The 12,479-nt window shown below is 40.0% G+C and overlaps 1 protein-coding gene across 1 annotated transcript; it reads left to right on the top strand.

The window, feature by feature from the left end:
• The first annotated feature begins 625 nt into the window (after window positions 1–625).
• On the top strand, window positions 626–12,176 carry LYPLA1 (lysophospholipase 1). Its single transcript, XM_053467688.1, has 9 exons — window positions 626–876; window positions 3,236–3,267; window positions 4,056–4,121; window positions 4,873–4,920; window positions 7,860–7,930; window positions 8,483–8,556; window positions 9,761–9,862; window positions 11,057–11,233; window positions 11,840–12,176. The coding sequence occupies exons 1-9, from the start codon at window positions 808–810 to the stop codon at window positions 11,891–11,893; spliced, it is 693 nt and encodes a 230-aa protein (XP_053323663.1). The 5' UTR covers window positions 626–807; the 3' UTR covers window positions 11,894–12,176.
• Window positions 12,177–12,479: the final 303 nt, after the last annotated feature.

The following is a 12,479-nucleotide window of genomic DNA, read 5'->3' as shown; positions in this document are numbered from 1 at the left end:
GTATCCACCCTGTTCTAAACACCTGTGAGACAGAGCACTCCGGTACCAGAGACAGACCGAGGATCAGCGGTGACCAAGGATCAGCGGGAGGTGGGACTATGCAGGGTTGTAGCACCCGAAGTAGATTACCAAGTGGTTGTACTTGTAGCACCAGACAGGATTACATTGGCCCCTACAGCACATTCCACATTATGCTATTTGCAATTCTTTCAATGTAGTAACGCTGACGCCATGTTTTGTACCCAACAAACGCACTTTTACCATAGAACTTTATAGGCTTTCAATTTATCTACTTGAATAAATTGATATTTTAGGATCACCTTGTGATGACAGAGCCAGTTCAGCCCTTATGTGAAGAAAAGCTCACGCATAACGAAGCCTTTGGATTCAGTCAGTATCTCTAAACTAAGGCGTCGTACACTTGAGCGCATCAGAGCACGCCACAACTTGCACCTCCTGTCATATGACGTCAAGCACTCATCCCCCGACCACTAGAAAACTTAAAGATCGAATAAGGGTCCTGATCGACCCGCCCACCAGTCATCGTCGCCCAATCATGAACCAATACACAATGACGTCAAACAACCCCCTCCCGCCTTACTGTCCCGTCTTAATTCAGTTCGTTGACTGACTGTAAGGGTAGAAGGTGTGTGACTAGGCTCGCGGGACCTGACGTACAGGCCACGCCCCTTCATGCGCGGGCACGCCGAGGGTTATTGAAGGATAAGGGCGGCGCGCGGCCCTGACCCTGCTGCTACAGCTTGAGACACCCCGGAGTGCGAGTCGGAGTCTGGGTCTACCCGGTGTATGTGCGGCAACAATATGTCCGCACCCCTGCCTGCCATTGTGCCCGCCGTCAGGAAGGCCACGGCCGCGGTAAGTCATAAAGTATACCGATATCCCCGCTCTGCAGCTTTCGTTACCACAGCACTGTCCCATTCAGAGTGCACCTACTCCCTCGGAGCGCCTGCCATTACTGACACACCCCTTTACACCGCCTGCGGCGGCCTCGCGAACTACAGGGGACCCCAAACATGCCCACCGGTTATAGAGCTGGGGAAGTCTGCGGTCCGATGCGAAGTCATGCGTTATACGGTGCGGGCTCCGCTGTCACGCGGAGAGGTGTCTCTGTACATGAACCCCGCACTCTTCCCTGTACTCGCCATTCCGGTTGTTTAGGGCTTTCTCGTGTACTTTACGTGGCTCTGTCTGTCTTGTAGCCCTAACTCCAGCACTTCGGTGTCCTTATAACGCCGGGGGCCGTTACAAGGTCATTCGTGTGTTTGAAAATATCTAACTACTCTGAAGAATTCTCCATAGAGAAAAAAAAAAACACTCTGTGGTCTGTAATATGCTGTTTACTAAACATTGGAGATCTAAATAACATTTGATGGTGTTTTGTAAACAAGGTTAGAGGTTTTCTCCTGTGATACTTCATGAGGATTCTTTATAGCCGTTACTGCATGAATACATTAATGTATAGTTTTATAAAGCTCCAACAACACAGCGCTGTGGAATATAACGGTGCGATATAAATCGATTATATGCAGCTCTTACCGTAGATACAGTCAGCGTTAAGATAAAGATGAAACCTGAACCGACCAACTAAGACAAGCTTGGCGATCAAGGAAAACCTCAAAACTCTCTTCTCAGAGAAGCGTACAATCTCTTCCATCAGAAGCGTCTTATCTGCCGCTAACGCGATCTACGTGTTCATCTATGATCCTTTCGCTCTCTCTCTCTCCATGCCCTGTGTCCTTCTACAGCCATCCCCTCTAGATTGTAAGCTTGTGAGCAAGACCCCTAATGTATTGATTTGTCTTTGTCGGGTTCTAGTTTGGTCGTACCCTTTGACTCTATGTGCTGCGTAAATTGTTGGCGCTATATAAAAGATAATACGCTGGGTAAAGAGGGTCTGGCTTACAATCTAGAGGGAGAAGGGGGAGAGAGAGAGAAAGAAAAGAAAACCCAGTCTTTTACCACCTTCGCAATTCTAAAACCCGCCATTAATCGCATTGTACCATACAAGTGCAAACCCCCTGAACGTCCGCCTTGGGGGTAATGTCTAATTTAAACCGGTATACCCAAAATACAAAGTCTATTAATCACCCACCTACCTACGTACGCCTGTTCGCACATCTATCGAAAACATGTCACCTTCTCCCCCACAACAGTCTTTCACGAGCTACATCTTTTTGCTCTTTCTCCCGGCTCTTTATTCTTACAGACAGATAGTGAAGAGATTTGTCTTTCGTTACACGTTCTTTAGAATTGGAGGTTTAAAATGAAGACTGATAATCCGGGAGCCATCTGCTCTTCCATTTTGTAGTATAGTATTGACCCACGACCTTTGGCTTGTACAATGAACTTGGATAGCTGTGACGTCATGTTTTGCTTTTGTATTTTTTTTTTTTTCTTTCAGGATATGTTGAGAAACCGCTCCTGCATATTTACCGTCTTTAAATTGTATTGTGGGCTCTGGAACACATAATGTATCACGGTTGACTCCTTTTTTTTCCGTTTTTGAAATAGGGTATTTGAATGTGTAATTGCTTAATTCGATTTTCTTCTTGGTTGCCTCATGGATACTGTAATGAGTAATACAGGCTTCTGTAATAATAATTATGAGTAGTATCTGTTTATCACAGACACATTTTCTTGGCCAGACCAATCGAGGATTTTCTTAAGACAATTGTAAATGTATTCTTTATGGTAAAGAACAGGTGAACACACAAAAGAAAATATAGCAATATTATGAGTTATGCCAAAACATTTCATTGTTTTATTAACCATATATTTTAATAATATAAAAGGAAAAGTAGACTTTGCGTCCATTGTTTGGAAAGCAGCTCCAAATCTCCTATTGTGTCCCACAACTAGAAGCAATACCAGCAGACAACAGTGACGTGGTGCAGTGACCCACACCTATACACAATTACATATTTCAATTATAATATTCTGCCATAACTTATATATAACCTCAAAATACTGGCTAACGGCATTTTTGATGAACCTGCAGAGTTCGCTGCAGTGCGGGCTATGATATTTGTAGTAGAGAAGTATTAGTAGTCCACTTATACTATTTACCTAATGTCTAGGAGAACTTCTAACTTGTTTTGTATTCATTTGCCATGCAGTAACTTGATTAGCCTTAAAACACTGAACCTTTTGATAAATGTATTTATGTGAATGCAAATATATGTCTTTATATTCATTATAATTTTTTTCATTCTAGGTTATATTCCTGCACGGCTTGGGAGATACTGGGTATGCATCTATGTTGGCTACAATCTGTTACAAAAGCAGGACATGAACGTTTTTATTGCTTTTAGGCATATTGTGTACCTTTTGTTGAGTAGTTGATATTATATTATCCTTTTATTATATTAATAAAGTAAATATTTAATCTAAACAGACATGAAAATGCACGTATGTCACATAGCAGACGTGCTTGTGTTGGTTTCAAGTTATGAAGTTAGCGTCATAAGCACTATTGGGTTACGCGGTTTTTTTTTTTTTGCATCATACCAGCCTCTGCTTGGGATGTTGGAGTTATCTTCCCTGGAGCATATACATGAAAATATTGATGCGCTAAATAAACACTTTATTCTATATTAAATTAAAAAAATGTGTAAATGATGAAAAATGTCTTAACATTTATGATATTTTTAAAACTAACCAGAACACTTACAGGGAAGCAATGTTTATTTTGTAGTTGTAGTTGACTTCATATTTGCCTACAAACACACATTGCTCATTGTCACGCGCTTGATGCTATAATAAAGGGTCTCTACGGTCGTTAAGACTGCAAAACTCTTGTTTGGCATTAAGAGAAAAAATCAACAATCGTAGGTTTACTCATGTACCCTTGAAATATCAGATTGCACGTGACTATGTGAAATATCCATATTTTTGGGGGGAGGACAAAAAAGTCCATCTAAATAGTTTTACTAGGAATATGGTCTTTTGTGACTGAAATATATTTCCTATAGGTTTAGGGATGCTTCTTGAGTTTGACTAACTTAATTTATTTTTTTAATGTATTTATTCAATAGGCATGGCTGGGCAGAAGCAATGGCAAGTATTAGGAGTCCACATGTCAAGTACATTTGTCCGCATGCGTAAGTGTAATGATTTAGTATGTAGCTTTCACTGCTGTTCCAAACTTACATTTATTTTAATGCTGTGGTTGTGTTCCAAAAAATAACCTTAATTTCTGCTTGTTTTACTTTTTATTGCTCCATGTATCAAGGCCATTGCCTCATTCGTTTAACTGCTTTTGTAACTTTAATATCTAATTGTCCTGATACTTTACAATGTCACCAATTTCTGACTATTGCATTCATTAAACTGCGTATGAAGGCTGGAGCATTCTTTTTGAAGGAAATGTAGAGATAAGTTTTATTGTTCTCCTTAATGCTCTGTGTCATATAAAATTATATTGATTTACTAAAGTTGCCTGGAAACAGCCCTGTTGTTCCTCCAAAGCCTTCCTCTGCGTATTACATCACAGCAGTCTTACCCCAGGAGCTGCTACTTCCACCTGCTGTTTTCTGTTGCTGCATGGGGCACAGGAAAGCGCTAGAGATCATAATAAATAGCGATGGGGTGTGATGTGTCATGTGAGCGGGGTACCTTTTTAAACTAGAAGACCTTGAAGGTATTGCCCGTTTTGTGATGACGGAGATTGGATTAAGAGGCCCTGACAAAATGCTTTCAAATAAGAAAATGCAGCAAGATGGTTATTTAAAATAAAGGAATAAGCGTATTTATGATGTATACCATAGTAGTACATAATATTTAAAGTACCTTGTGTATCATTCTCTGTACAAAACATGCAGATTTGTATTAATTGTTGGTTTGATGTTTCAGACCCGTAATGCCTGTTTCCTTAAACATGAATATGGCTATGCCTTCCTGGTGAGTACTTTTCCCTTCCTGTTTCCATCTCATCGTGTTTGATCACAGGTGAGGATATTGATTTATAGAACCTCTGCAACCAAAGTAACACTCTTTTTGGGAGGGGGGCTTGGCAGATCCATATACAATTACTGCTGCTAGAAGGGCCATAAGTGTCACATTTAGGGATCTGACGCACAGTCCTCTAGGGCCACAAAACAATATCTGGCCCGAACACCCATTAACTAGACCTCCCTGTTAAGACCCAGCCAAGCTAAGCCCTGGAAACCATCCCCCAGACAACGCATAAAGGTCCAGGCAGGTTTTTCCTCACTTCGCTCAGGGATTTTCCGCTTCCCACAACATCATCCAGGGGGTTTTATTGGCAAGCACTTGTGCCTAATGCAGGCCTCATGGGAATCCCGGACTGGATCCTGCAGCCCTCTAGTCTCTTGCAAAAGCCGGCATGGATTTCCCACTAGAATGGGGAATGGAGCATTGGCCCACCCTGCTCTCCAATTGATCCACCTCAGGGACCCATAAACATTAATAGTATAGCACCCAAATAGCATTGTCATGTTGTGAGCTCTTTTTACCCTAAACACTTCCCAGTTAGTTGCCTTCCCTGTCAAAGGCAACTAAAGTGGTCTGACAGAGCACATAACTACCCATCGATTGCATAGACTTGGCATGGACTACTGAAATATCTTAAGAAAAAATAAACTCCTTATTCTGTAATTTGCATATTGTGTGTGATTTAACTCCACTGCCCCCAAAGCGGTGTTCAAGGCTGGTGAATGTGTTGATGAAGCTGATGCAGCATGTGTTGTTGATCTTTGTTGAGTGGGCTGCACGCAATCCTAACATAAAGCAGGGTAGGCGACTAAGCCTGAAAATATGGCACTCAAAGGCCACCGAAAAGCCAAAAATCTGGTATGTAAACTGAAAAGGCAATCTATACCTCAAATAAAACGAGGTCATTAGTCACATTATTTACTGTTTTATATAGCGCCATTATGTTTCACAGCTCTGCACAACAGGTACACAGGACATAGGTAATATATAACATCAATTTGACAGGAGGAAGGATCTGCTCAAACAAGCTTGCAATCTAGAGGGCACATTAGTTCTGTATACTATGTTACACTGTTTCACGTTTAGTTTTCTAACTTTCACTTTAAGACTCCTTGCCTTTTAAGATTCTCATTTCTGACATACCTGCAGATACATCTCTTTACCCCATCCTTATGCCTGTAACTATGTTGCGTTTCCTATGTTTTTGGGTTATTTAATACTTTATGCTAACGGAATACAGTTTTATCTCCCTGTGCTCTTTGACGTCCGATTGTATTTTTGAGTGGCACACTTGGATGCTAAAATGTCTTCCCTACTTGCTTTGGCCGTGGCTACAGGAGCCACGGCCCATGAAAAGCACTGGATGCCACCAGGAAACCGTTTTATTGTTGCTGTATCAATCCGCACAGTTTTACCGAATTATGATTTATTCTTCAAGGAATCCTAACATCAAAATGTAACATTGGTTGCTGGCCTGTGCACAGTTTTAATTGTATTTAATGTCTCTTAATCACAGCCTTGTATAAACCTGAAACATATTGGATTCAATTATAATCTCCTCTATAAATTTGCAAGTGGTTACTAAAAAAAGTATTGAATGTTGTATCGCGTATAATTGTCCATGTTGACCTAAATGCCTGGCTTTGGGGTTGCAGTCTTCAGAGCGGCATCAGAAGAGCTTTATTTTACAGCTTTCTTTCCTGAATGTAGGCCAAGTATTAGTGATCCTTTCTTTTGGCTAGCTTAGCAAGTGTTGCCATATGCCACTGTATTTATTTACTTGGCGTTTATTCAGGCCCTTGTCATAGATAACTAATACCTATAAACGCAATGCGAGAATTATGCTTGTTACAACCTCTTGCATCTGCACATATGTGCAAAACCGTGCAACGTTTTAGCGACTAAAATCTAAATTCATACCCCATCACAGAATAAGTGGCTGGTGAGGTCAATTGGTGATATCCCGAAGATAGAAACGTGTGTGCTAGGGTGCATTTTTAATGATTTATTACTAGTATTAATTTGTCCTGCCTTTAATTTTAGCAGAGACGTATTAAAGAGGAGATCTTTGTTCTGTATTGTCTGAGGGAATCGCATAGCAGGGTTTCCTGTGCCTTTTTTAAATGAGAATAAATCCAGCCCTTCTAATTTAATTAAACGGTTGTTGTACCCCACGCTTGCTTTGTTTGGAGAGTTGGAATTTTGGTCTTTTATTATGTCACATTTCTGTTTGGGAGCCGTTTAATTTCCTTGATAGCTATGTTCTTCCTGCTGCAGCGGTACCAGGAGACTTAAGCATATCTGCTTCCCGCTAATTAAATTTTAAATGACTTTGTAATTAAAAATTTATGGTGTCCACAGGGCAAACCAAGCTTAGCGTTGTCTGGAAACACCATGATATAAATTTCACGGTTCCTCGAGCCTTCTAGAATAGCACATCTTAGCATAGTAATGTTGCGTTTACTTGACATAATTATAATTGTTGAAAATCCTGAGGAGCGTGTCGCACGAGTGCAATTAATACTTTGGGTGTTTATTCGTCAAATCATTTAAGGGTTTGGTGCTTAAATGACTCTGGACATTAGTTAATTCTCTCCCTTTTTTGTAAAAGTATCTTATATTTTGGGCTTTTTTTTTGGAGAGGATGAGGGTAGTTGAGGACATGAAAAACAAAAGTAATGCTGGTTCTGCCAAATGGTGGCTTTCCAAGTAGTGACTCTTGGAAATATCTCAACCGGTTGACTGAAAAAACATTGTTTTTCAGTCAAAAAGACTGAAAAACAGAAAGCATTTGCTATGAGTAATATTAATGCAAGTTAATTTCAAGATGCTAAAGGTTAGGTAGGTGACAATTTCTCCTTTTTAATAATCTAATGTTCCTTTAGGTTTGACATATATGGGCTGTCCCCCGATGCTCAGGAAGATGATGCCGGTATCAGACGGGCTGCGGAGAACAGTATGTATTTTCCCTGGATAATTTTATGTGTATAGATCGAAAATTTAAATCAGGGATATAAAACTATATTCTGATGTACCATATCAATTGACTTTACATAAGTCTGTTTTCTACCTATATTAAAATCTGTGAGCAGTATGAGGCTTATATCTGGCTATCATGCCTGCAAGTTCTTCATTTTGAACTGATAGTAGTTCTGTGCCATACCAGTTAGCGAGACTTTAATACTAAATTATTTTTGGGGTATACACTTGCTAGTAAAACAGGTTTATGATTTGTAATACAGCTTGTCATGTTTAGTTTAATGCTTGAAGGATTACATGCTGTCTACTATATTGAGACATAACATCACTGTAGAGCAGCCGTCCACAGTTTCAATTTACCTTTTCATGGCTGCAACACCTAACACTGTGGTGGGTTTGGGCCTATGTGAAAACCAGTGCTTGTCCTAGAAAAGATTGTTTATGGGGGCAGTGTATGGTTTCTGAGGCTCACAGTATTTGTGCCTGCCTTCTTGGACTTGTAACATATATAACAAAATCTTATTTTCAGTTAAAGCTTTAATAGACCAAGAAGTCAAGAATGGGATCCCTTCAAACAGAATTATTTTGGGAGGATTTTCTCAGGTAGGAGAGAAACTATTTGTGTACCATGAAGGCTTTGTGGGTGTCTGTGCGTGCTGTCATGCTGGAAGCATATCTGTGGCTTATACTCAACTATGAGATATATAAATACACTAAATGACCAAAGCTATGTGGACACCTGAACAATCATCACCCCTGTATGAGTTGGTTGAACATCCCACTACAAAACCATGGTCATTGATATGGAGTCGGCCCCTCATTTGCAGCTATTACAGCCGCAACTGTTCTGGGAAGGATTTGCACCAAGTTTTGGAGTATGTCTGTGGGACTAATCCCACATTCAGCCAAAAGAGTATTTGTGAGGTCAGTCACTGATGTTGGACAGTAAGACCCTGCTCGCAATCGGCGTTCCAGTTTATCTTATAGGCGTTCAATGTGGCTAAGGTCAGGGCTCTGTTTGCACACCAAACTCTTCGCACTGTGTCTTTATGGACCTTGCTTTGTGTATAGTCCTGAACTGAACAGGAAAGGGCCTTTCCCAAACTGCTGCCACAAATGTGGAAGCTTACAATTGTCTAAACTGTCTTGGTATGCTGTAGCATACCTTCAGTATGACCTATTCAAGAATGTTTCTATGGACGTGCCTGAAATTATACATTTGTTGGCAATGTGGCTGAAACGCCTAAACTCATTAATTAGGGAAGGTGTCAACATATTTGTGGTCATATAGTGTGTGTAAAGGTACAAAGGTACAAAGCCGGTGCAAAATGCAATGTATGATTGGTTTGACTTTAAATAAAAATTTAAACTTCAAAAGAATTGTGTGTGTGTGTGTGTGGGGGGGGATCTTTTGCATCGTATGATTATCTTAGCTTGTGTCTTGGCAAATAGTAGCAGCAGAGGAATTGGCAGGGAGGACTAGCCTTGGATGATTAAGGCAAATTAATCTTATGCATGCAATATCAACTGGGGAAATCTGAACATCTACAGTCCAGATAAGAGGGTTAGAGAAGTTAAATAAACGAATTGTACATGTATTAGAATTTTGGTGATACCTTGATTGAGAAATGAGTAGGGTTTTGCAATTGATGGCATATGTGGCATGATGGGGGCACAAAAACAGAATTAAATGTGAACATTTCTTTTTATGTTTTATCTTGTAAATTTAAGAAAAATGTATTGTATGCGTTAGAAGCTGGTGTCTGTTGCTTCAGTGTATATCTAATACTTTCTTTTCCATGACTAGGGGGGGGCATTGTCACTGTACACTGCCCTTACATCAAGTCAGAAGCTAGCGGGTGTTATTGCACTGAGCTGTTGGCTTCCACTGAGGTCTTCCTTTCCTCAGGTATCAAATAATGTTTGTATTTTGCATGCACAATATGTGTTATATTAAAATGATTGAGCACTGTAACATAGTGTACAATGCTTCTCCGTTACAGGGCATTTCAGGGGTGGATGCATATTTTACATGAACAAGTTCTTTTGAAAAATGCATGGTAAAACACTAGTTCGTGGATTTTGAGACTCGACAGGGGTCCTGGGTACCTAGTGACAGTGTGTGCCTGTTCATTTTAATTTTACAACTATGAGTAGAACACATGATGCCTTCCAATGATACTTTCAAAGTTCCACCGCTGTAGAGGTTTCCCTCCTCTGTGTCCTGGCCAGGTGGTTGGTCTATAGTCTCATCATCGTGTAGCGTCATGCATTGAGCCTTGTCTTCACACCAATATGTCGCTAGGCGACAGGATGCAGTACAGCTGCGCAATTGAAGCTAGTGTAGGTTTCAGGACATGTCCTGGCATCTAAAAAATTGGTTAAGCAGTGAGTGGCTCCATTGCCAACACAGAGCTGTATTATATATAGACAAACATACAAGAGATTGAGGAGCTGGTAAGGGAAACCTTGACCATCCAAGTAGTAGGGGCCAACTAGAAAGATCATCGCTATATCAACTCTTTGCAAGGTACATTGGTCCTGATGGGTGAGAGGAGAACATCTAAAAAATGTTAAATGTTCAGACACTGACTATTGAGGCTTACCTAAATAAACGAGGGTTAACCAGAAAGTCACAATGGGCTGGATTACAAGAGATTCCCCCCCCCCCTTCTGTCATCTGAAGAGAAACCCATGCCCATAGATATTATATCCATGTCCAGGACTAGCTCTTCATCCGTGGATCAGTTGTCTTTTGCAAGCTTCATTAACGCTAAAGCCCAATATACCTCTCATACCATGTTGGGACCTTAACTTAGTCCTGACCCATCTTATGATTTAATGTTTAATAATGAGGATCCAAGAAGTCTTTGTGCTTGAAGAAACCATTTCTAAAAATATTTAAAAAGATTTTTTTAAATTGCCACGAGAAACCCCCCCCCATAATATACATGGTAGACAACTTCTTCAGTATGCTGTATTTTAATTCCACCCCTGTCCTTTTTATTTATCTTTGTTATACTGAGGGAAATCTGGTAGTACTGTAAATGGTTTTATCTTATTTTTTAGTAGTACTTTAATATTAAATACTTTAATATTTTAGGCTGCTGTAAATAGTGCCAACAAAGATGTACCAGTTCTTCAATGTCATGGAGAAAGTGATCCACTGGTTCCACTCTTGTTTGGTTCTCTAACGTCAGAGAAACTAAAGACTGTAATAAATCCAACACACGTCAGTTTCAAGACATATGCGGGGTTGACACACAGCTCGTGCACCCAGGTGAGTAACTGTTTGCCGTGTCAGAAGTGGCCGACAGACTTTGTGTTGTATTGGGGTTCAGCAGTGTGGTAAGATTTTTGTTGAAGCAGAGATTATTGTAATTCGGTTTCAAGTGTAGACGTTGTGGGTTTTTTTTTTTTTTTTTTTTATTCTTGGCACTTGTAAAATGAAATCTACTAAAATGCCTGATGCCAAAGCGTTGTCAGGATTTTCCATCTTGTCGTACCTATGTATTCCGAGAACTCTTTTTCATTGTATATCTCCAAATGCCAAAGTCCCAGTCTCTACTTTTGTGGTGGCGCTACTTAAACAAGTCCCTTTCAGGTGAGGCTTATGCAAGTGCAATTTTTACTGATTAAACACGCGCTAAAGGGCCTTTTAAATGATGACAAAAAGTCGTGCATTTAAATCCTACACTTCAAAAGTGAGTCTCAACTGAAAGAAGAGAATTATTGTTTCGTGTAGAAGCTTCTCGCCCGCTGTACTTCTTACAATGTCACTAGGACTTTAAGGATGGCAATATCCATAAAAGTATTACGGAATACTAATGTAACCATTTGTGTTGCTGTACAATTTTGTTTATCTTTTATTTTTTCCCACCAACAGGAAATGGCAGACATTAAACAGTTTATTGAGAAACAACTACCTCCCACTAATTGATCTTCTCTTAGATGCCTTCTTGAAACGTATACCAGCGACGGTCACTATACTCTAAACCTTTTAAGCAAGACAGTAAATTGTTGGAAAAATCATTCGCGGTGGAGGAAACCCATTTTTTCCACTGGAACAGAGGATGTCCAAGCCTAATGTAGAATTAGGATTGATTGTAAGCAGACATCAAACTGTGTAGACGCTAATAACCATTATTTCAAACAAAATGTCTAACACTTCATAGCTGAGACTTCATTAATCTACCATAAAGAACCATGGGGCATAAACCCAATTCTGTTTGCTGTTATGTCATTGTTTTTCTGCCATTTGGTTCTCCACATAATATACAGTGCTATACTGTATCGGTGGCTGATATAAACAATTTTTCATGAGACTGATATAGAACACATACATCATTAGAACTGGCCTCTTTGTGGTATAATTTTAACGCTATTAAACAACCTGCATTACAGAAACTGAGCTAAATTGTAGTGTAATACATCCAAAAGAGCCCCTACCTTGATAGGTGAAAATATCACCATCTATAATGATTCTGAATCTAAACAATTAACATTATAGGTTTTTTTTATGATGG

Source organism: Spea bombifrons, chromosome 5 (assembly GCF_027358695.1).
Source record: "Spea bombifrons isolate aSpeBom1 chromosome 5, aSpeBom1.2.pri, whole genome shotgun sequence".
Taxonomy (NCBI): domain Eukaryota; kingdom Metazoa; phylum Chordata; class Amphibia; order Anura; family Pelobatidae; genus Spea; species Spea bombifrons.
This window is presented reverse-complemented; position numbering and strand designations above follow the sequence as displayed.

Coding starts and splice junctions, on each gene's coding strand:
- LYPLA1 (XM_053467688.1), top strand. CDS start 808: ATGTGCGGCAACAATATGTCCGCACCCCTGCCTGCCATTGTGCCCGCC. Junction 4,122..4,872: donor AAGTACATTTGTCCGCATGC/GTAAGTGTAATG, acceptor TTGATGTTTCAG/ACCCGTAATGCCTGTTTCCT. Junction 7,931..8,482: donor CAGACGGGCTGCGGAGAACA/GTATGTATTTTC, acceptor TCTTATTTTCAG/TTAAAGCTTTAATAGACCAA.